Source organism: Serinus canaria, chromosome 2 (assembly GCF_022539315.1).
Source record: "Serinus canaria isolate serCan28SL12 chromosome 2, serCan2020, whole genome shotgun sequence".
Taxonomy (NCBI): domain Eukaryota; kingdom Metazoa; phylum Chordata; class Aves; order Passeriformes; family Fringillidae; genus Serinus; species Serinus canaria.
The window spans coordinates 28,656,415-28,681,602 of record NC_066315.1 but is presented as its reverse complement, the minus strand read 5'-3'; the positions used below and the strand labels follow the sequence as shown (position 1 = coordinate 28,681,602).

The 25,188-nt window shown below is 34.9% G+C and overlaps 1 protein-coding gene across 3 annotated transcripts in view; it reads left to right on the top strand.

Annotated features, from left to right (window-relative positions):
- DGKB (diacylglycerol kinase beta) overlaps positions 1–25,188 on the top strand; it is a 331,032-nt gene that overhangs the window by 83,428 nt on the left and 222,416 nt on the right. For all 3 annotated transcript variants that reach the window (XM_050971447.1, XM_030234719.2, XM_030234706.2), the window contains 7 exons: positions 2,411–2,460; positions 3,850–3,924; positions 4,422–4,541; positions 14,138–14,255; positions 16,990–17,078; positions 17,159–17,275; positions 21,376–21,474. In XM_050971447.1, coding sequence (XP_050827404.1) covers positions 2,411–2,460; positions 3,850–3,924; positions 4,422–4,541; positions 14,138–14,255; positions 16,990–17,078; positions 17,159–17,275; positions 21,376–21,474 — 668 coding nt within the window. The remainder of the gene's footprint in view (positions 1–2,410; positions 2,461–3,849; positions 3,925–4,421; positions 4,542–14,137; positions 14,256–16,989; positions 17,079–17,158; positions 17,276–21,375; positions 21,475–25,188) is intronic.

Sequence of the window (25,188 nt, the reverse complement as noted above, 5' to 3'; positions counted from 1 at the left end):
TATATGATCTTCAGATTTTCAGAGATTTATAAATATTCCAGAAGATAAATGGGTTTTGTAACCTATTGAGAGTGTAGAGAGAGCTTGCATACTGTGAACCTCACCTGTTTGTCATGCTCAGCGTATCTATTATTCAAAATCTATGTATGACCATTCCTCACAGAGATACATTGAGAGAACATATTTTGTGTTTTAAGGTTAAATTGCCATCTAAAATAGAAATTGAGAGCACAGTCAGTCTAATCAGGTTAGGGGATGAGAAAAGAAATAGAAAAATTTGACTTGAGCTCTGTAGTTTGCATGAGAACTTCTGTTTGGTTGTTTTTATCATTTTGTTCCTGTCTTGGTTTTGGTTTTTTTTCTCCTTGAGTGTGTAAATCTAGAGCATGAATATTTAGCAGTGTCTGAATAGGAAATAGATTGCATGCCACACTGGTAGCATAGTTTTCAGAATCTAGTGAGCTAGATTCTGCCCTAGCAGATTTTTGCTACCCTATACCCATGTAATTGGAAAGACTTTGTTTCTACAAAGGTGAAACAATTATAATTACACTAATGTCTGGTTTTAAACGATTGATTAGAACTACTGATTCATGTTAAAGGAAAAAAAAGTTGTAAGCAGTACTGCTCTGCAGTGGGTAAAGGTCATGGAGATGCTAAAACTTGCTGTAAAACATTCTCTCAAGTACTATCTAAGAATCACAGAGGAGGAGGAAGGAGAGCCAAGTGATTTAATCTTTATTGTTGAGTGATTCAGTGATTCATCCCTGTGGAAACTGTAAACACCTAATGATACCTTTGCCAGACAATATTAGCTGTCAAGCTCTGAGAGGCTTTGGTGGAAGGTGTACTGCCAGGGGCAGTACCAATCTCTGGTGGCTTTTGGCATTAACTTGTTTAAAGCTGAAACAATTTTGCTGTGGTAACTCTAGGGAAAGAAGGATATTTTTATAGGTTTTCCTAACCTGTAACTAATGAATCATGGGCTTTTGTGGCGTGAAATAGTGTACTGCTGTAAATATCATCAATCTTGTATTACAGCTCTGAAGAGCTGTGCAAGGTAGTAGCAAAAATTGCTGAAGTGGTAGCAGGTATAGAGCTTACCTTTTTTCCACACAGATGACCAACTCATTCCCAAGATGGAGGGTATAAGTGAAATAAACCAATACATATAACAGTTAATATGTTTTGCTGTAAGTCCATAAATGATCAAATTCTTTCTGAACCTTACTCTCTAATTACTAATACTTTCTTCTTACTTCTCATTATATTGTTTTCTCAAAATTGTGGTAAGCTTTGCGAAATTTTTTGGACTGTAGAAGCATCTGCTATGGATCCAGTGTGGTAGGATTCCTCAGTGTTAAAAAGGTCATGGGTTACGTTTCCAGAGACATCTGATTAGACAACAGATTAGTTGTGTTTTGCTGCTGATGGAAGCATTACATTGTCCTGGAACCACCACTACATGGGCTGACTTCATCCCTTAAAAATTGTGTTTTTGAAGAGCATGGTGGGTATTTGGATTTCAGAGCTCTGACAGACTGTCCCTGAAAGTAGGGACAAAGAGTGGGGTATTTGTAGGCTTCTAGATTTCCTTTTTAGTCTTCTAACAGTATTCCTATGAAAGCTTTATGCTTTGCTGGTTCCAGATATCTTGGTAATGGTGCTTGTACCCCTTCTTTTGGCTGGGATCAAGTCATGATGCAGTCTTGAAAGCATATATTTTTTCGGGGTATTGTCAAAATATACCTTTTTGTCTGTGTGGTTCCCCAGAATGTTGGGAGTACATTTTGAAATGAATGAAGCAAGTGTGGAAGATGGAAATAGATGAAGAAAGTGTGGTCCTGGAAGAAGTTATGATGGCAGTTTGCGATTAATGGGTGTTGTTGGATTTGGGTGATTAGATATTTAAAATATTAATCCTGTGTTTAATTTAGTTGGTTAGAAAGTTTCTAAAGCAGCCAAGAGAGAGTAGCATTGTACCATAGGCAGGCTTATCAATGTTTGTGACCAATGGTGTGTTACCTTCTGTTTGGTGAGATCACAGAGAAGGGCCTTTTGGTAGTTCTCATGAAGACAGATCCTCTCTAGAATGAAGCAAAATCAAATTCACACACCAAATTAGCTGTTAGGGTGTGGAAAAGGTGCAGTTGTACTCTCTGGCTAATATGTCTTCTTGGAGGCACTGTGGCAGGGTAGTTGCTGAGTGATCCTTTCACGTAATGCAGCTTGTTTGGAGGGTATACAGCTAGACTGGTCATTAAAGAAAAATGTTAATGTTTGTCCTTTCTTTGAAACTCAGGCTTAAATTATTTTGTGTTTTGGTTTGTTTTTGGTTTTTTTTTTATGGAAAAGAGATGTATTTGTTGTGTTTTTTAACTGTTTCCTTCTCTCTTTGTTTTCTTTTCAGTTATGTTTCGCTTGTATGATACAGATGGGAATGGATACCTGGATAGTTCGGTAATGTTTTTTATGTATTACATTGTAAGAGTATGTCAACATGCCAAAACTCTACAAAACTCCATTAATTCCAATCAAGTTTATATTTATCCTGAATTATTTCAAGCAGTATAAAATATAGATAATAAAATTCATTCATTTGAAAATTAATGCTTGAGTTTTCTTTTCCAATGAGAAAATGTTGCTTCTACAACTGTAAACATTTTCACTTGCTGGCACTGCTGTCATGGAGTTCTGTTCTATCGTCTTCTGATTTTTCATGATATACTATAGGGGACACATTAATATGATTCCAATAATTCTGGTATGCTGCTGGGAGATGTGTATGAAAGCACCATTTTTAAAGAATTCATTAAAAAGGTTAAGTGTGAGAGTCACACAGTGGATTTATGTGAAGAGATATCACAGCTTCCATGTTATTATTAAGAGTGGAGGTACAGTATTAAGGGCAAAGTTTTGATGAGTAGGCCAACCAAATGTCTGAAGAGAAGTCAGAGATAGGGAAATAATTTTAAAAGATGTAACTATTTTTTTCTGATAGCAAATAGAAACAAGTGTTTTATTAGCAGTGTTATTTTTTTTTCCTTTGGGTTTTTTTCCCATCTTCTTTTATATCGACTGGAAGGAAGACAGCATAGAATGGATTGATAAGGAGGACTAGGTGATTCCCATAAGTTGCAGAGAACTAGAGAAGCAAAATTATATAGGGGTGTAAAGTAAATACAGCACCATAATTTTAGGCAATACCAAGTTGAGTTATATTCCTGGTTACAAATGAGAATTTAGAATGGTCCTAGATAAGCATTTGAGCATGTTTACAAAGCAAAAGTGTATATATAGGTATAGAAGAACCCTACTGATACATGATGAAGGGAAATTGCAATACTATACAGGTAAGAAAATAAATCTCTAGTAGTTTACAGAATCCACTTTATGCCTTATTTCTATTAGAAATTTGTGATTTATACAATTACTGTAAAAAATAATTTTAATAATTTTAATTGTTTTTTGAGTGATTTTTCCGTCACTCAGATCAGAGTGATAGAATTTAAATATCATTACATGATCTTATCACAGGGTGGAAATTAGATCATGAAAACACGGATGCTTGAAAGATAACCAGGAAGCAAGGAAGAATTTCTGACTACTTTCAATTACTTTGACTGTGGGGCTGTATTTCACCTCCCTGAATGCTTTGTAGTCCATGCAGAATGTTTTGCTAGTAAGCAAATTCACTTAAGAATACAGATTCTAGTGAAAAGAACATTTCATCAGGGATGTTGATGAAATAGTGTCACTGAATGCAATATGGTTGACTTATTAGTTTCTTGCAGTAGAATTTTTCTTTTAAACTTGCATTAAATATTATACTTTTGCATTCATCTCTAGGAGCTGGAAAATATCATTGCTCAAATGATGCATGTTGCAGAATACCTTGAATGGGATATTACTGAATTAAGCCCGGTAGGTATCCAGTTATCACAATTTTTTAATGTAGCTAGAAATAACTATCATAATTTTGTGATATTTCATATCCACGTGGCATTCCATGGGTGAGTATGGTAGAAATAAGAAAAGCCTGTGTTCCATTAAAAATTAGCATTGTGAATTAGCACTTTTACCGGTATTTTGCTGTTTAAATCTGATCTATGAAATGTTCATTAAATGTAATAATTAACTTCTATAACATAACGGGTTTGTCTCCAAAAATTTCTCAAGAGTGAGTGCACAGAGGACACAAGTTGGTTTGGGACATTTAGGTGTTAATAAAATGTAAATACTAGTATGACACTTTATTTTCTGAACTGTCCATACTCATTTGACTACAGCTACCATGCAAGTAATATTTTTCTTATTTTTTGTATGAGACAATTTGAGATCTGCACATGTCCTAACAAGTTACTGTATTAGAATATAGCAATAATAAATTAGAACTTATGGGATTTTCCATTAAATTGTAGATTCTTCATGAAATGATGGAAGAAATTGACTATGATCATGATGGCACTGTTTCCCTAGAAGAGTGGATCCAAGGAGGAATGACAACAATCCCACTCTTGGTCCTTCTTGGGTTAGAAAATGTAGGTATTAAATAGTAGCATCAAGTTTCTGCTTGCATGTTGACTGTGGCCTTCAGGTTAGTTTCTCTGTGGCCTGTAAAAAGAATGACTTTGCTTTACTCCTCTTTACTATGGCTGAATGATGTGCAAAGAACAAAGTGTCTTCAATTCCACAGAACTACTGGCAAGTTTAAAGCACCGCCTAATAAGCTGGCTCTGGAGCTGGAAGTTGTAAAAAGCTGAATAGTTTTTCCTGCTAACAGCATGTTAATTCCAAGCTGCAGCATTATCTGTTAAGTGTGTCTTGGTGCCCATGTGTATGGTACAGCAGGCTTGGATTAGTGTTTAAGCTTCTCAGCATGGTACTGGGTTGTGTGGCCCAACTGTACTGAGTCACAGCACAGTCCAGGTTGGAAAGAACTTCTGGGAATCTTCTGTTCGAGTCCCTAACTAAAGGCAGTGCCACAGACTGAGTTATCTCAATCAGAGCCCTGTCAAGCCTGAATAGTTCGAGTGAGGTGGATTCTACCAGTACGGTGGGAAAACTTTCCCTTTGTTAATTGTTCTCAAGGGAAAGAGTTTTTGTTAATGTGTGCAGATGGAATTTATCCTGCAGCAATTATTGCTGGCTCTTGTCCTGTCACGATACATCCCTGTGAAGATCTTCTGTCTCTCTAACTACATTAGCAAAGTATAGTAAGAAGCAATATCAAGGGGGACACTTACACCAACGGATAAAGTATTGTGAAAGATGAGCTTGTGTTGTCTACATTTACAACCTCACATTAAAGGTAATACAGATGTAATATGATTAATTTTCTATCAGTTCAGTGCAGCTCTTTTAAGGTTGGCATGTTGTCAGTGCCACCTGCTGTCCTATACTTGAGCTAGTTTTGAACTCATCTATTGAAGCATGGGCTTCAAATGCAGTTCTGCTATTCTAAAGAAAGCCTTTTAATCTCTCTTTAATCTTTTTTTAATCTTTTTTCTTAAGTAATTTTCACATATTGAAAATAATAAATAATATATATTTTCCCCATTTAGTGCAATCTAGACTGCTCTAGTTGCTCTATGCTATTTTATTTGCATGAAAAATACTCAGATTGATACTTTGTGTAGGGGAATATGTAACAAACAAGTTTACTGAATGAAAGATATATGTCTTGAAAAATCTAATTAGTTAAATTGAAAGTAAAATATCTGAATTGAAGACAACTTTCAATGTGTCTGGATCACTGTAGTACTAATTCCTTAATTCCATATGTGAGACGGAGTAAGAAAAATGTTAAATTATTTTCATCAAACAACAGATCTTTATTAGGCTGAATTCTGTTACTTCCACAGAATTAATCTAAACAAAGACTTGGAAATGCTCTGAAGTAAGCAGTATAGCAGATAACTTCTAGTGATTTTCAGTACAGATTTTTCTTTCATGACACATAGTTTAGGTGTGCTGGGAGTGTTTTTCAGTATCTACATTTCATAATTTGAAACTCCTAAATTATGGCATAAATTAATGCAGATCATTCTGTACAGTTTATTTTCACAGTAAATCAAAAGGTGTTAGAAAGAAGCTATGTTATCAAACATTTTATCCTTTTGACTATTTTTACTAGTTTCTAGATATTTATCATGCTGTACTTAGCTTTACTATGGAACTACTAAGAATGCATAAATAGTGATCAAAATTCTACAGCCTGTTATTAGCATGGGTCAGTGTTTTGGTCATGAAGAGTATTCCTAGTATTTGATGCATTTAACAGATGCATTTTGATGCATTTTACGACAGAAATGTACAGTCCTGGAAGAAATACTCTGATGGCATGCAAAATGTCTTATTATCAACAGGCATAGTTTATGTAAACTCCATTACCTACATGTGAGCTGATTTGCTAGTAATTTTCTAATGATTCATTAGGACAAGATGCTGCCCTTTAAAAGGGCTCTTGTTTTTATGTTTAAAACTGCTTAATTTTTTAAACCATCACATTGTATGTAGAGAAAAGCAAAATTTTTCAATTTTTCATTAAACCAGCAAAAATGCGCTACTTCCATTTGTTCATAGTTCAAATAAAATTGTATTTTAGGACACTGAAAAGTGAAATCAATACTAATGCCAGTCTGTTATTTAGTGTAAACTGATAGCATGATTTTGATGGTTTTGCAGCATCTAATGTATTATCCAAGCTCTTCATTCCATTGCATCAATCCCATTAGTGGGATGCTCTTATTTCTTTTTGCATGCCATTGTTAGATTTTGCAAACCTAGCTTCCTGGGACTCTGCTTTCTGAGTGTCTTATCTACCTCCTTTTAGTTATGGTAATGAAAAATAAGACAAGAATCTTTTGGACTCACTATTAAAATAAAAAAGTGCTAATATCTTAAGGTTTTCCTCAAGATGATTATTATGTGAAAATAAGGGGCATAACCTACTGGATTATGCTGCTTAGACTTGTCCAAGCAATCTTCATATGTTGTAAATCAGAGGGAAAAAAACCAACAAAAAAACCACCTCCTGCCCCGCCCCAACCCCAAAGCAAAACTACAGAAAACCCCTAACAAAACCCACAACCAAACTATTCTGTCACTTTCTTGTAAGTATTGGTTCTGTACTGAACTCGCAATGACAAAACTTTAAATCCAAGAGATCAAGTTCAGAGCTTGTCTAGTATGACAGTGACAAAGAACTGTCATTATAGTTTATTTAAAGAAATTAGGATATGAGTGCAATATTTAATTTGTTTTGGCTTGGGGTCCATTAACACTGTAATGTACTTAACAGTTGTATAGAGAGTTTGTATGAAGGATTGAAGATTTTCAGCTGGTCTCATTTGATATGCTTTGATCAGTGAAGCTATGATAATTTAGTTCAGTTGCAGATTTGTCATAGTACTTTCAGAATTCAGTACTTAATTACTGAATTAAGTAGTAATTGTTAGTACTTAATCCTTAGTTTCCGGTAATAGCTATATAGAAAAGTCAGAAATCGTGTAAAAGTTCTATATTACATTTAAAGCCTTTCAATCAGTTTTTATTATATTATATTTATAGTATTAGATGATTTAGTCAGAAAATTTTAAAAAGAAGGAGCATTTAAGTGAAGTATGGAACTATATGATTTAAAAATAAAAGAATAAACAAGTTAGTGTATATGAGCAGTGGGGTTGAGATAGCCTAACCTCTCACAGGTTTGTTGCCTTTGCCATCTGACCTCTTCAGTTATCCCTTCAGAGAGAGACAAGAGTGTTAGGCTGTACCTACAAGCATTTACTAGACACCTGTTACCAAGTCAGAGAGGTAACAAGGAAATCTGCCTAATTTCTCTTTTGCTCTCCCTCTCTCTGCTTCCCCCCCGCCAAAATTTTCATAGATTTTAATGAAATTTCTAGTGTCATTCAAATTTATTTGAAATTACTAAACTAATTTAAAAGTTGCTGGTGCAGTTTAGAGCGTTGATATAATGGCCCGAGAGCATTAAAAAGTCTAATTTCCCTAAGAAATCAACCTTAATATCCAGTTTGTTTTAGTTTGCTGGGCTTTATGTTCTGTTTCCTCCTAAGATTTGATTTTGGAGTTGTTATGAAGGTAGATTTTAGAAATACAGAGTTCTGTGTCTGAGAATTTTCCAGGAGAGAAATGACATATTTGGTTTTTTGGTGCTTTTGAAGGTAGTTGATATTCTAAATGAACAATATGGATACAAGATAAGGAACTTAAACAGGAACTTAATTGGTTCTTTTTCTGTAGGGGTTCTGAGAGGGGTTCATGTACTATTTGGCAATTTGTTTCAGAAGAAAAGCTCTGGGATGTATAATCCATATACATGTATAATCCATTTGTAATTGGGTGACTATCCTTTTTCCTGTTAGCACTGTCTAAATATGTTCTATATAGCATCTACTGAAACCTTTGCTGTTGAGACAAAATAATTCTTACTCTGATGTTTAGTTTTTTCAATTCATGGATTTTTTTTCAAGAAATTCTCATGTAAAGTGAGACCTTAATGAAGAAAATGTTATCTATGTAGGAATTGTTATTTATGTGGTTTAATTTTTTGTAATAAATGTATGAGGTAGTTTTTTGCTGAGTGTCACACTTCAGTCAGGAGTTTTCAGAGTCCTCATCAACCTGCCAATTTTATTTTTACATCTTAAGGCAATAGGTAGTCTCTTACCCAAACACAAATTGGACAGAGACATTGATGCAGTACTCCTGATTCTTTTGGGAAAGTGGTCTTTTGCACATTAGTGAATGCTAGGCTATTTATTCTACTTCTCCACGGTAGAAACCTTTGACGTTTCTGACATTTTTATTTACTTCTGCATTAATTTAAATAGATTAAAATTAGCTCATTGACTCTCCTAGCATCACTTAAAATTTCTTTTGTAATCTGTGCACAAAAGGCTACTTAATGATGGGTCTTGTCAGCCATAAGCATTGTACTACGCTCTTTGCTAGGTGTTGTACAATATTATTCCACCATGATTTAAAAGAAGCACTTGATTTCTCTTTTAAAGTAATTGCATGCCAGATATTTGGTCTCACTTTTCCTGTAACAAATGGTTACTACTGTCAGTGACTGCAGAAAAAGGAAGTACAAACTGCAAGTTCAGTGCTAGTGTTTAAAGAAATGCTGTATTTTAGGGAAAGATTTAATTCCCTCTTCACTGGCCACTAGATGTCATGGTTGCACTGTACCTGATACTGTAGAGTTGCTGAATAGCTGCCCTAAGGTGAGAGAGAACTTTAAAAACAGTAAATGATGCATAAAGTCAGCAATAATTTGAAATAAAGCAAATATACCTTTGTTTTAAATCACTAATTGTATCTTCCAACCCAGTTCACATTTTAAATAAAGGTAAATTTTGGCGGGACAAACATTTGTGTTGCATTGAGACTGTTTCAATTAAACCGTAAGGATATACTCCTAAAGTTTTACTTTGGATCCTCAAACAGCAAATATTGTGCAATTGTACTCAAATAATTAAAAAGAACTTGTAAACTCTTTTGAGTAAATGTGGGATAGAATGTTTCAGTGGGATTCCACACTTGGGAATAGTGCTTCTTACCGTGTATATTATATTATTGTTGCCATGCTTTTTGAGTTGTTTGTTAAAATGGAGCCAAACTAGAGACTTGCAAACATGTGCGAGTCTGGGGCGCGATCTCTTAAAGCGTGAGTAATCCTTTCAGGCTGGAGCTTGAAATGACTGCTCAGCACCTGGGCAGTTTCATAGACTTCTATTTCTTTCGTTCAGCGAGGAAGAAAGACAGTCAAGCCTTTCATTGTCCTGCGTGACTTTTCTGTCAGTCCTTAAGAGTGTGTTTTCTGGAAGGCCGAATTTCCGATGCACTGCGCGCTATTTCCATACGGGCGGAGGGCAGACTCGAGCCCCCTGAGCTGTAGCTCCCTCCCTTTGCGCCAGCTCGTTCCCAGCTGGAAGCAGACTCCCCCTGAGGGATGAAGGAGCTGTTGTGCCCGTCTGCTGTGGCGGCAGGGCCCGCTGAGGGCGGGTGCAGTGTCCCGCAGAAGGCGCGGTGTCCCCGCTGAGGTCGGGCGCTGTGTCCCCGCTGAGGGCGGGCGCGGTGTCCCCGCTGAGGGCGGGTGCAGTGTCCCGCAGAAGGCGCTGTGTCCCCGCTGAGGGAGGCCGCGCTGGCGGGAGCCGAGGCGCTGCTCGGCCCGGCCCTGGCCGCGCTGCGCGGGGCTGGCCCCGCTGCCCTGCGGCAACTTCGCAAATGTCTTTCTTTACTACAGCCCCGCTTTCCCTTTTGTTTTCCCTCCAGGTTGAAAAAAGCCCAGGAAAAGTCAGGAGTAACTAACCTCTTCTCTGTATAGCTTGTAAAATAAGTGGTGTTTCATGCAGGTATACAGATTTACCGTTATTTACAATTTCATTTCTGCGGCATCAAAGTCTCTGCAGATGACAGATGGTTACAGATTTTGGGCAGGGAAACTCTATACTGTGGCTATTTATGAAGCTTTTAAAAACCATTTAATTTTCCCTCCTGTGATTCCTTTTCTGTTTCTGGACGAGTGTGTGGATGAAGGTTGTAGAAGATTTTTATTTTGACTTCTGAAACACATACACAGTATCTCAGAAATTAGGAGTGAGCCTCCCAAATAGCGTGTCCCTTGAGTCAGGTTACTCCCTCTCCACTTGACCAAAGACAGACTTAAAGCACTTTCTTTCCAAAGCAAATTGAACAAAATGTGATGTGCATTCACCAAAGGAGTATAAAATGTAACGATGTTTGTTTTAATCTATATTTGCGGCATAGTTTAATTGAAACTCTTCTCACCTTCCCACTGATCGAACAATTCCTAAAAATCAGTAATAAAATTGTCTTGAATGAGTCAAGTCAATATTTTTAAAATAAATGGAAACAAAATAATCAGTGTAAGAATAACAGCTACTCCATAACATCCTTCTCACTTGGATACTTGTTACTAACTATTCTCATAGAAAAAAACTGAATATTCTGGTATTTTAGACACTCTGTAGCTATTTTAAGAAGGCATGTTTGCTGGAATCAAAATTTGTCAGGTATTTCATTACTTTTTTTAAATCTCAGAATCTTGAAGGTCTCTGTCTACCTTATACACAAATATCTAAAAAGCTGACATAAGTTAATATTAAACTAGGTTAGGGACTTGTAGCTAAAGTCTGATAGCATAAAATTTTCCACTAGTTCTAAGGTTGGTTCTTTTATGGTTGACTTGCTTTTTAAGGTCAGGTAGCTTTGGCAATCAAATCCATGGTAGCAGGGTCAGGACCGTGAGTTAAGAGAACCGTTGTTAAGAAAATAAATGTTACTATAGTAGTTTGGTTTAAAAGTCAGGTATGACATATGGAGGCTTGATTTTCAGTGATGTGTATAATGAAGTGAGGAAGAGATTTTTACTGTACCTGCCTTGCTTTGAGATCTTCTTAATGTCTATTTGTTTTTAAACTCTTTCTCAGGATATGGAAGCGAAATGAGTTAATGTCAATAAATGCACTGATGTGTCAGAATTGTGGATTTTATTCATACTTAAAGACTTGTATTGAAGTGGCTTTGTTTCATATTATGTCTTTTTTTCTCTTGGCAGTATTTTAAAAAGTTATGTGCATGCATAATCATATGCAGGACTTTATTGCCTATTTTTGGCAGTGCACAAGAGCAAAGATTTAATTTGCTCTTTTCCAAAAGTGCATTGTGTTTATGTAATGGATTTTCATCAGTTGCAGTCTGTAACACAGCTAAGTGTTTTAATTGGCAGAACACCCACATCAAGACTTGTTTGTTTTTCTGATAAGGAAAATGCCAGCTAAGTTAGACCATATGTTCTGTTCAAATAAGAAGCGACATATTCACATATAATGGTCATTCTTTAAAAATGAAATTAAAATTAAAAAGTAGTACAAAATTAGTGTGGAAGCAGCGCAAGTTTGTGCATAAGTTTGATTTTCTGTTAATTTTCCTAAACAGCAAGTTTTTTGCTAAGGAAGGCTGGTCAGCTTGCATTTTAAGTGCTTGTGGTTTATGATTTATGTGTTGATGACCTGAGTGATGTTTAAAATTGAAGTGTACATTGTCTGCTGTTTTTTTCTCAGAAGGATTTACTTGGTCTTTGTTGTCTAATGAATAATTGCCTACTTTTAGAAAGCTTGAAATTCACATACTATGTTGTAGTTTAACAATACTTCAAAAATGAGTGGAATATGGTAGTAGGATGGGAAGAAAAATGGAAGTTAGAGAGCTCTGTTTAGTGGAATACATTCCCTTCAGCTGCCAGTCATGAAGGAGCTTGACAGGCTTCTAGTGCTTCACAGCTGCAGAATCTATTTCTGCTTCTTCAGGGGAAATTGGAAAACCTCCACACTCTTTGCCAGCCTGAGAATCCCACATTAGGCATCTGCTGTGCTTTTGCTGCAGAAAGGGGACCCTGACATTGCCCAGCTGTCGGAGATGGCATTTGAACTCCTGCTGGTAATATTGGGGCAGCTATTACTTATGCTCTAATCCTGATATACTAGAGAAAAAAAATATATTTTAATGGACTTCAGGTTTTTTTGTTTCTAGATAAGTTGTAGGAAATTTTCAAAGTTGTGTTCTGGCTTAGACCTAGCTTTGAGCCAAACATTCTTAATTTTTTAGAGTGCTGATTTTGCTTCAGGATTTTTCTTTTTTGCCCACAAGGATGATGAAGTCTTTGTTGTATTTGACTTGTATCAACTTCTAATTTTAGAACAGAGCAAAACTGATTCTTAAGGACATAACTTATACAGTATATACTAATATAGGACAAAACTAAATTTTTCTTAAAATTTATGCTCACCAACATACACTGACTATTCTCATCAGTGAAAACCATCATATTATTGAAAGTCTAGTCAGGAATCATGTGTATACATGATGACAAGTAATAGTAGTTTGATGTGAGAAATCAGAAACTGGGTAAGAACCGGCTGTTGATGTGGTTTCTGAGAAACAGAGATTGGTGTGACTTGCTTTAGCTATATGGCACTTTCTTTTTGGCAATGACATGACCAAGAAGACTATACAGTTTCATCAATACACAAGGAAACAGCTGGTGGACATTAACTGTCTGTGTTCCATTGGATGTTACATTTGGTAAAAGAGAAATTATGTTTTTTTAAAAAAAATCTAGTGGTATTATATTGGGTTTGTCTTGGTTTTTTTAGAATCAAAACCTCTGATGATTTTAGAAAGGAAAAAGCCTCATGGCCAGTATTGCCAAGAAGCCAGGAATTTAGAGAAATAATATAACATCTGTACCAACTGCACATAATTTTTTAAACCTTCAAAAAACAGAAAGGCCCCAGAAGGAGTCCGTTAAGAAGGAAGAGGAGAATAATCCAACAGAAAGATTATTTTCATAAAATGAATGATTTGATAATATTTTAGAGATTCACATAAATTACAGTGGGCCCCTAAGTAGTGAGTTGATCAGTTTATTTATGAAAGATCTAAGTACAGTGCAACAGTACTGAAAAAATTGGCCTTAACTGTAAGTATTCCATTTTTGGAGAAGAGGTCTAAGATGTAAATCTTACCCTTAAATACATGGGGTTTGATAGATAATTGGCAGTATAGATTAATTTAACTTAAAGCTGGGAATAGTCATTGTGGTGTGGTTGGTTTTCCTGTTTCACATATGTGATATACGTAACTAATTCTGACAGTCATTAAGAATATTTGTGTGGTTTTGGAAAACCCTTTCTCTTATTTGTTTTGGGGAGTTTTATCTTCTGACCTGCAGCACCATTATTTTTTGGATTATTCTAGAAAAAATATTTTTTAATACTTGTTGTAATTTAATATCAGCCTGGATACATTGATATCATTGTGTTGCAGTGGTGACAGCAGCCTTTTGGATTTTTTCTGAGTTGTTTTCGAAACACATGGATATCCATGAGCTTCTGAAGAATTTTTTTTATTATATCATTGCCTGTGTATTTAGAATAATTATGCTATGATCTGGTGCCGAGTCTTAAATGAAGTAACAGCTTGTCTTTTATGTTCTTGAGTAAATCACCAATTTTCATTGGCACTTACATATTTCACTGTTTATTTTATTAAGTGAAATCTGTTTCTCTTATGTCCTGTGCAGAATGTGAAAGATGATGGACAGCATGTATGGAGATTGAAACACTTCAACAAGCCTGCCTACTGTAATCTTTGTTTGAACATGCTGATCGGAGTGGGAAAGCAAGGTCTCTGCTGTTCTTGTGAGTATGAGCATTTCAGTGTCCGTTTGCTTACGTCTGTTCCTAGAAATGTTGCTCTTGCTGCATAACAAAGAATTAATAGCTTCCCCTTATAAAACCATTGCCACCACAGTAGTGTGTCCCCCTCTTCTTCTCCCCCTGAGTGCCCATGGTTCTTTTCTAATTTTTTCAAGAGATTTGGCTTTAAAATGTGTTTTTTGAGGGAGTTTTCTGCTTTCAAAGGGTTATCACTGTTAGATCCCTTTGGAGTCTAGTGCTCTTTTTTTGTTTACTGGTATTGCTATTGCTTTTTTTATTTTTTATTATAGAGTATCAGGCTTAGATTTTAACTTTATACTTTTGTTACTCCTCTTTTGTTTTTACTAATTTTTGTACAATAGATACCAACTTAACAAAGATCTAACTCCCATGTTTTTTGATTCAAATTTTGCACAGATTTATTTTGTTAATTATGAAGGTGAAAATACCAGTTTCCCAGAAATCAAGTTTCTGTGATGGTTCTAAAGTTTTGTATAGCTACTTGTTTTGTAGTCACAAATCTCAATCCATGTATTTACTGATTATATATTTTAAGAAAAGGAGCACAGAAAATCTTCTGCATCTAATTTGATTTTCATTAGGCTATTAGATGCCATTACTACATTTCAGTTCCTTGAGCTGTATCTATGCATTTCCTAATCATCTGTGTTTCACCACCTCTTAACATGTCTCTTGAGAAACCAAGGGTTGCTGAAAGATACCTTATCTCCATTTGAAAGTTTCCAGAAAAGGAAGATCCATATCTTTCTTTTGTGTTGTGTTCCAATGATTGATCTTTTTTTTTAAGACCTAATTTCTGATTTGAATATGTCTTGTGGATGATTCTAGGGATTGGTTCATGTTATGCCCTGCTTCATTAGATTCATGATAAGTTTAGTACACAGCTGTATTCTTCCATGATGGTACAAAGTCACCTTTTATTTTTCTTTTTGGTAAAATAATCTGTTTCTTACTGCAACTGACTTTCACCATTTTTGGCATGAAAGATAGCCCCTCACAGCTCATGAGAACCTTTCTGCCTGTACTGTTCTTTACAATTGATTTAATTTGAGATTAGTCTGAATGAATGAGGGGTTTGAATTGACCATTTCTCTCCTCTGGGGGCCACAGACTTCTCTGAAATATAATTTGGGTGTAAATCCTTGTATGCATTTTCGCATCGTATGATTTCATTCACCATACTATGAAATGGGAAAGATACATCTATTAAAATTCAAACAAATAGAAATTGCACAATTTGAGATTATTAAATGCTGATGACAGCAACTAGAATGTATACATAAAGTACTGATCTATTAGATTTGAAATGTTACAGTCTTTAATATTCTTTTTTGTCAGACTGATATTGTGAAGAATTGAGACCCATATATGTTGGAAAGAGAGTTCTATTGAAAAAATAATGTAGATCACCTTCAGTAATTATCAGAAATGGGTAGACCAGTTATGTCAACTGTCCCAAAAGGACCAGCCTTTGAAAACCTGTAATTTTTTTCTGCTGCAGCAGCTTTTGAGAATGTATTTATTATTGTGCTAGGCATTTATTTTGTGAGAACAGTGGTCTCAGAGTGTCTGAAGAACATGATCCTTTCAATTACTTAATGCAGCAAGAGGCACGAGTCTACTTGCAAAACTATTCCACTATTTCCTTATTTAGCTAAGCTTTTTCTCCAGTATATTTTCAAAGCATTGCTATAGATTTCATTATTTGCATTTTAGATTGTGTGGGAGGAAAAAAAAAGAGGGGAACCACAGGGGTCCTCACCATCCCTCCATGGTCCAATCAACAATGTTACTCCCTGCAGTTTGTCTGATTAATGGCTGCACCTCCCACTGGGTTTGTGTAATAGGTGCAAGCAAGGTGTTTAGAAGTACTTTGTGCTTAATTGCTCTCGAGGTCAAAAGCCTGAGACATATACCATGCAGGGAGAAATTCATTCTCAGTTTTTAATAGTTGACTCTATTGAATGCAGGCATAAGATGTAGCATTATTTCCTCATCTTGGCACAGTTGTATCATTGAAGTCAGGAGAGCTTTGCATTGTATCCTGCATTGTAGGTTTTCCAAATGCAGCTAGCATGATCTTTACAGACCTGGTCAGCAATAGCAATTACCTAAAACTGGTGTTGGAGGGCTTAGGGGAAAAAAGAAAAAGCTTCTCAGGAGCTGGTATTTTGTAAAACAGGAGTCAAAGTTATGGTGATTGCATGGAATACATGAAAACAATTGCTTTTAAAAAATGGACTAATCAGCCATTTCTGATTTATAAATCCATGGTAGGAACAATATAAATTCATTGGCTTTTATTTTTGTCCTTGCCAGCTGCTCTCATGCCTGTAGTTGGTAAAATATATGTTTTTTCCTACTAGCAAATGACACAAACCACTTGGCAGTCACCAATTTGTCTTTAATATTTTTGTCATTTGGGAATTATTGTGAAAAAATTTAGTAAGGTCTGATTTAATTAAGCATTTCCTGTTATGCAATGATAGTGCATTCTTGGATTTCTCACTTGCATAATATTTCCTGTTCTAATTGGCCTTTTGTATTCCATGGAAAAAGCAGTCTAGTTTGAGTTTTCATTGACTGATTGGATTGATTACTTAGAGATGACATGCTGGTAATGTTATTTGTTTCGAAGAAATGTAGTGAGAAACACCATTGCCTTAACATCTAATAACATCTTTCTTTTTTTCAGTTTGCAAATATACAGTCCATGAACGCTGTGTCTCCAGAGCTCCTGCATCTTGCATCAAAACATATGTGAAGTCTAAAAAGAATACTGATGTAAGTTTGGGGTAGCATTAGCTTTGCCATGTACCTGTTATTTTAGTAACTCTATGTATATCCACATTTTTCTTTTGCAGGTAATGCACCACTTTTGGGTAGAAGGAAACTGTCCAACAAAATGTGATAAGTGTCACAAAACTATAAAGTGTTACCAAGGCTTGACTGGACTTCACTGTGTTTGGTGTCAGATTACAGTGAGTATACTATAGTAAAACCTTTCACGCAGGTTCGAGAGCTAAAAAAAATTGAATGTCTTTCTATAGCCTCATAACCTGGAATGTATCGTTCAGTTTAGTCATCAGCAGTGACTAATGTGTGTTTAAGGAATGGGATATGCAGAGTATTAGGACTTCTTAATTGTGGCAAGTAAATATGATTATTTCACGTCATGAAATGCTTACCTCAATATATCAAGAAGCAAATTTGCTTCACGACAATATCCATATGAAAATAATGCGTGCCACTAAAGAGCAGAATTCCCAGTCTACACTACAGAAGGATTAAGAAAGTTTTCAGTAGCAGGAAAAATCAAGGTCACTCTTGACACTAGGTCTAATTGGTGATCTACTGACAGGCAAATGAATTTGAGGACATCTGGTCGGATACAGTGATTCCAAGTGTCTGGGAATAATAGCAGAGACAAGTTGATAATATACTAATCTGTGCACCAAGTCAAATATATACAACTTTTGTGCGCTCCTTATTCAGCAGGAACCAGTAACTGGAACTAATGACATTCAGGGAACACTGCCCTTATAAGTGAGATCTTCATGCTAGAAGGAGCAGTGCCAGTATTTCTGTTTCTAGCCAGGGGAGGATTTAAATCTAAGTGGGGTGAGATTTCAGCCTTCTTCGCGTGTATTTGTTGGTTTTGCTGATATCATTATTATTATTGTTACGGAACAGCAGTTGTTTGTTCAGTGCTTTAAATAATAATATGAGACTGAGGCATTAGTGAATGTTTGTTTTAAACGTACAAGTTTGGATGTTTTATGACATATTTTCTTAACACAAGAATACAAAATATGAAACATCATCAAAGAAAATAGATCCAGGATGCTTTCAGTGATAAGCTGTTATGATTACTTAAAAAACAATATTTTAGAAGAAAGCAAATATGTAGTCCAGATTGCTGTCAAAATTTGGATAATTTATGTAAAGAGTAAAACACCCAATCCAAAATGTTTTGCCTGTAGATAATTAAACTTAGGCAATGGCTATATGTGTTTAGCAAGAAAAATAAGGGTGTTCTGCTGTAGATATACAAATGTCTATACCTGTATAATATGTGTTTATCATTCAAGAAATATATATTGTATAACATATGTTGGCTTCTAAAGTCAAAGGAAGTTGCAAATCCCATCTTTGCTCAGTAGAAATTATTTTCCCTTCAGTTCATGTGGATCTGGACCAGATTTGTAAAGGTCTTTCACTTCTCGAAGTTGTACATCAAGAGTCAGAGGATTTTCATAAGATCTGTTATTCAGTGAAGAAGTACTGAGGAATAATTTATGATTGAAATCACTCTAAAGAAAAATGCTAAATTATTTTGAAAATGTCCTGGGTGCCTGTGTACTTATTTAAGTGCCTAAGTAACTGTCAAGTTTCCTATTAAAAATGGGTGTGTGTTTTTTGACAGCTGAAGTTGAAAATGTTGACGCTAAGGTTTACAATTTTTCAGTTTATTTCCATCAGTAATTTAAAGGCCTTTTTTGAAAAGAATTTTTTATTTCCAAATAAATTTTACGATATTTTATTTTATAGATTCAGATGTGAATTAGACACAAGTAAAGAATGAGTATTTTTAAATACTGCAAATTATATTTCAAACTCCTATTCACTTGCAATTCTCTTCACTTGATATATTCTATTGCAATAGCTTCATTTTCTAATAGTAATACGTTTATTACAGAAAAAATGTTTGAATTTCTAAGAGATGTATGCTTTTTGAATGGATATTCTGAGGTTATATAATTATGATCACATCCTTCATGTGTTTTTCAACTCCTTGTACTGCACATTCACAGCTTATAGTCGAAGGGGATGCTCTTTATTATGGAGCTAATTCTGAGCCTCTTTCATGCTTTTTAAATATATCTATCCTTACAACTTAATAAGGTCACTTCTGATGTCAAATAACTGACTCAAGTCCCAAAATTTAGAGGTGTTTTTTCACTAAGGAGCCTTGTTATACTGACTTCCCAGCCAAATCCATGATCCCTCTTCCATATAATTTGTAGTTCTCCACCATGGTAATGTAAATTATTTTCCCCTCATCTTCTCTCCAGCGAATACACATTTTCCTGCTTTGCAGGTTTTTGAGCGAGGTAATATTCTACAAGAGATAGGTTTAGGATAAGGGAGTTTTGGAGAAATGTATTTAAAACCTGTTACAATATACTTTTTTTGAGAGGCATGCATATTATTTTATTTCTTTGTGTCAAAGTGTTATTTTCATTAAAGCTACATTTCTTCTGCCTTTTGTTATTTGCTATGTGCCAATTCTGTTGTCAGAGATCAGCAGAGACTAATAAGAAGATTAAGCTATTTTTTCCTAGATAAGTTTGCATGCCACTGAGTAGCAAAGCTGCTAATTACCACTGAATGTGTGAAGATACTTTTATTTGATGTAACATGGCCTGGTGTGCATTAATTATGGTACAAGTAGCCTTACCACTGAGGCAGAGAATTAGCATGACAAATGATTTAGATTACAGGGCTACCAAAATACCCTCACAATAAGTCTTTAATACTCGGAGTAAATCAAAACTCTTTAGACTTTTATTTTCTGTTGCCTGCCTAAAAAGGTAACTTTGCAGTATAAATGAATATGGACAAGGCTAATATTAAGTGCCATTCAGTTCAGAATTCAGAAATGTCGTGTCAAAATTAACTATACTAGATAATTTCATGAAGCCCATATTACCAATAAAGTTTATGTATCAGCAATTGGTACAATATTATTGTCATTTTGATAGGGTTCATATGAGTTAAACCATTTAAGGGAAAATGAGTCAGTCATTGAAAAAATGTGTTCTTCAGATGCAGGCATTGAACTACAGGTTTTGTAACAGCTTTTCAACCTGTTGAACTAATATTATATGCTACCTGTTATACTAGATAAATCACTTGTTAATAAGATTTTTTACCTCTCAACTCCTGATATTTATTAGCCTGATTTTTTTTTTACTGTAAATATACACCTTTTCAAAAATGTCCATCTCTAGGGGAAATGGATGCTATCTGAACACCTTAATGCATTTTATTGAATCTATATAGAGAAAAAATACAGAATAATTTAGGTTGGAAAAGACCTTTATGACCATCAAGTCCAGAAAAAGTAAACTTTCACAAAATTTTACAATAATAATTTTATTTTATTCTATCTCTCATGATATGGTGAAGTATACTAGTTAAATGTGAATGCTTTGCATGATCCAAGCGCACAACTGTGCCTTTGTACTGTGTGACTGAATATTTAGAGTAATTTGAATTGAGTTAAATTCTAAATTATGAACAGGAACTCTTGATTGCTAATACAAAATATTTAATCATTTATCATTACTTGTTACCGTTTTATATTCCTGTTATATGCGCATTTGTCCATTCAACCTCTGTAGCAAAATGGAAGTCAGCCAATGCTCTTCCTGTCAGCAGACCTGAGGATATTCTTTTGATGTTTTCAGAGTAGAACTATTGTCATTGCTTTCGAGAAAATGGAATGAATTCTAAGCATAAATTAGAAAAAGGAGAGTAGTTCCAGTTCGTCAGCAGTCAATGGAAGCCTGAAAACTGACTCAACCAAGACCAAAATTTACCCAGTGACGCTTAATGTAGGATATTCATGTGTTCTTCTCTTCTGTTTGAATCTGTAGTGGCTACCAGCTTCAGGAAGGAAGCCGTTACTCCAATACTGCCAAAAGCTGCATTGAATTACTTGCTTGTAGTAGAATAGAAGTTCCTGGCTCAGTGCTAGAAGCTCTCTCCTGAAATGAAGCTTTTGGTCACCAGTAACAGTGTGCTGCAGTTAATGTATTGCTGTGCCATGTTCTTATTTTGTGTGCTGATCCACACTCCAAACTGAAAAATACTTTAATCAGTCATTCTTCACTTCAATACAAGTATGTTAGTTTTGTCCATCCTGGGGAGTTTCTGTTGCAGTATGTTTTGTTTTCCTTCAAGAGCTTCAGTAATAATTAGGTTAATGAAACTCACCCCATTCTAGGATTTCCATTTTCTTATGCTGTAATAGAAAAATGTCTAAGTTGAATCTTCATTTTCTGTCTTTATATAGTTGCATAACAAGTGTGCTTCACATCTGAAACCTGAATGTGACTGTGGACCTTTGAAAGACCATATTTTGCCACCCACATCAATCTGCCCAGTAGTGTTGGTGAGTTGTTTGTATGTTAATTTCAGATATAATCCTCTCTCAAATGCAACATTAAAATGCCGCTGGGACTGGCTGCCAAATATTTGTTGAGTTCACAGGACTGTGTGAACCTTAAACACAATGTGAAATCCTGGCTGATGGGTTTATAGGCATAAGTGTGTTTTACCCTCTACATATTGCTTTTTCCTTCATGTGAGAATGAACCTTCTGTAGGGCATATTATAACTGAAGCTGACTCAGGTTTTATCACTTATTCAGACTGTACTTACCAGAAACTGTATAGGCAGAACACTTCTACATTTTACATCTTTTATAGATCCAACTTCCCAGAATAATGAAGTTATTCTTATGGGCAGTTTTTGCTTGGGATGCATATTGTATATCTGCAATGCTGAGGTCTCTGATCTAAGCCGGAGGTTACCTAGAATGATGACACTGGTCTTGCAGTAAGCTATGCATCAACATTATAGTATATTTTATTCTGCAGTCGTGGACAGTAAATTTCTCTGTCCACAAAAACAATAACTCAATTCAATGAAAATAAAAATGCATGCTATGTGTAGGTTGTATAGAAAAGAGCTGACCCATTTTATCATTAAAAAAGAGCTTGAGAATTAACTTATGTTTTCACATATTAAATTGGATATTTTATGCTGATGAAAGTCATAGCATCATCATATTCATAAGAGAACAGATGAGTGGTCCTCTTTAAATATATTTCATAATAAGTGTAAAAAATGCTTGAACTCAAGAAAGTGTAATTTATTGAAGGGAGGCAAAAAAGAAAATATACATCCTAATCTTAAACCAGTTGCTGATCATTAGGAATAATATTTGTGTCTATTGTAAATTACTTGTTTTCTAATGAATCCTTTTGGCTGTTTTGGTATAAATCTGTTAAAGTAAAGATATTAGACTTTGGCCCTCTACCTGTGTAAAGTGGGATTATTCCATTGCTCTCAATGAAACAATCCAATAGAAACCTGCCTTTAATATTTATGAAATATTTTAAATATTTTTTAAATCACAAAAGTGGCTTTTTGGTTTGTCTCTGTGGTATTTTTGTATTATCTGGACAAGTTCTGATTAATAGTTATAAAATATTATTTTAAGTTTGTTGGATGATTACATTCTGTATTACCTTATTTAATTTTCAGGATTTGAGGTCATACTTTAAGAGTTTGCATCTGGAAATCATGATTCTGTTATTGGACTTTTGTTTTCAAATTAATGTTATTTATCATTTGCCCTCGGTATTAACAGAATGAATCTTCAGCATGAAATTTTATCTTCAGTTATATTGGCATAACTACATTTTCTTTTCAGGAGAGGAAGAGGAATAGAGGAATTAAGATTTTTATTCCACAATTGGAGTTTAGTTAAGTTGTTTAGAGGATATGTAGAACGACTCTAGAGTCAAATCGCCCTTGAATAGGTTTGTTTTATCTCCAAATTTTCAAGGCATAAGCAGAAGTAAATATGTTTTCCTGCTTTGGAATCGTGTTATTAGCAATGCACCACAAGACATGTATTTCAGCACAATTTATATTGTTTGGAATGGAAAATATATTTTACTGTGATTCAATGGGGACTTTATAATTTTGTAGTATATTTTTTCATCCAGTAGTTTCTTCCAAAAATGCATTAAAGTCCTGAGTTTAGTTATGTTACAAATACTACGTCACTGACCTAGCTAATAGTAATTTCTTCTTAAAGTGATTGGTTATAGTGTACATATGATTTGTCTTAGTAATTTTTTAATTAGTGTCTCCTTTTTCCTGCTATGGGAATTTCTTTTGAAAAACATAATACTTCAGTGCATGTGAGACCAGCATTCTCAATATGGACAGCAAAACCAGTGAATATATTCTTGTGAAAACCGTCTAACCATGCAAGTGTGTCTGTTAATAAAAATTGTGTGTTCAGACATACAAATCTGACAGTGGAAGGGTCCTTCACCCATGTAACATATTTAACTTCAGTGATCAGCTGAGCATTAATATTCTTGCAATGCTCTGTGGATGTGGAAGGTAAATAAAAGCAGATGACCATAATGCTTGCTGTACCAGGCATATCCTTGAGCATTTTGAGGTGTCAGAGAAAAATGTATTTTCTTCTCCCACAGAATATAAGGAAAATAGCAACATGAAAAATCTTGTATCTTAGATCTCCCAAAATGTTGGCCTTCCTTTCCACCTGTAACTCTGGAAGATTTCTTTCAGAAAACTGCAGAATTAATCTCAGAACAAGATGCCTTCTAAGTTTTTCTTCAAGGGTACAGGCTAAATCCCTTCTCATCTTTTCTCTTTTGCAGAACTAGGGACATTCATATTTTTCCCTTTTTCATCCGGCATTACTTATGTCTCATTTCTTCAGTTCTTGTGAAGTCCAGCCTCAACAATTTCTACAAAGTTAAAGGACTTTTTCACACATTGCATTTCACAGCACTGTATATCATACCAGTGCTACCAAAATGATCTCAGCTGAGTGACTCTTAGTGGCTGAAGAGAGAACCAAAATGCGTTGTCATGTGAAAGTTAGATAGCTGGTCTAAGTTAAATAAAGGTCCTCCCATCTTAAAAACTGCTCAAAACAGAGCTTTTCAAATGTTATTCTTAAATATGATAAACTATGATATTGTCAGCTGAAAAAAAAAAAGGGGAAACTCATGTAGTTGATACTGTGTACATCATGAAAACTCCACATCTGTCCCGATTCAGTGTCTTGTAAAGATTTTTCAAATCTGACTGCATCAATTTTAAATGTTTTAGTAAAATGTAGTCTGTCAACTTTTTTCCTTTTTACTTTTCTGTTTTCTGTATATAAGACTTGTTTTATGGTGAAATTTTTTATTCAAGTTAAATGAGTTTTGTTATAAACGGTGTGCAGATCTCAAGTGATAGTCTTTTAATAGATGTCAGATACACTTTAATGTTACTCTCTTTTATTTCAGTAACATTTTAATTAATTCATACTGATTGAATAAATGTACATTGAGACTTGTTTCCTAATGAGGGCACATTTAGAGGAAAGGTTTTGCATCATTCTGATATCCTGTGGGTAATTATATTCTAATTATATAGTGGGGGGGAAAAAGTCTATAACTCAGTACTGATATTGTTCATTGGACCCAATTAATTACATGCACATAATGAAAGTTCATGATAAGGTTGACTGGCAGTGAGTTTAAAAATCTTTAACTCAATTGAATCCTAGCCTACCAGGAGTACAGAATTAGATCATAACCAGGTTTAAAACTGGGTGTTGGAATGAGATGAGTGAGTAGCGAAGAAAGCAAGATTGGTCTCTGCTTATGAAACAGTTTCCCTCACCCTGTCCTTTTATAAGGCAGAAAGGGAAAAATGCTAGCATGCATTTTGTCTTTATTTCATGCCTTCTTTTACCTCCCCCCATTTACTGATGAACGTATAGGATAATTTTTATTTATGTCTGCAGAAAAGTAATTAGATTTTCAATTTCCCACCAAAATAGATACAGCCCTGGATACTGACAAATCAACCAATAAAAGAATATTATTTAATAAATAATAATGTGTATTTATTTCATAATGCATGATGATTTTGATTCTCCTGTTGTATATGCGAGTTTTTCAATGAAATTTTTTCACTTAATTTCTAGCATTATTTTTTGAAATTTTAATTAAAACATTTAATTGTAGAATAAAAATAAAAATAAGGAATAAATTTAAAAACA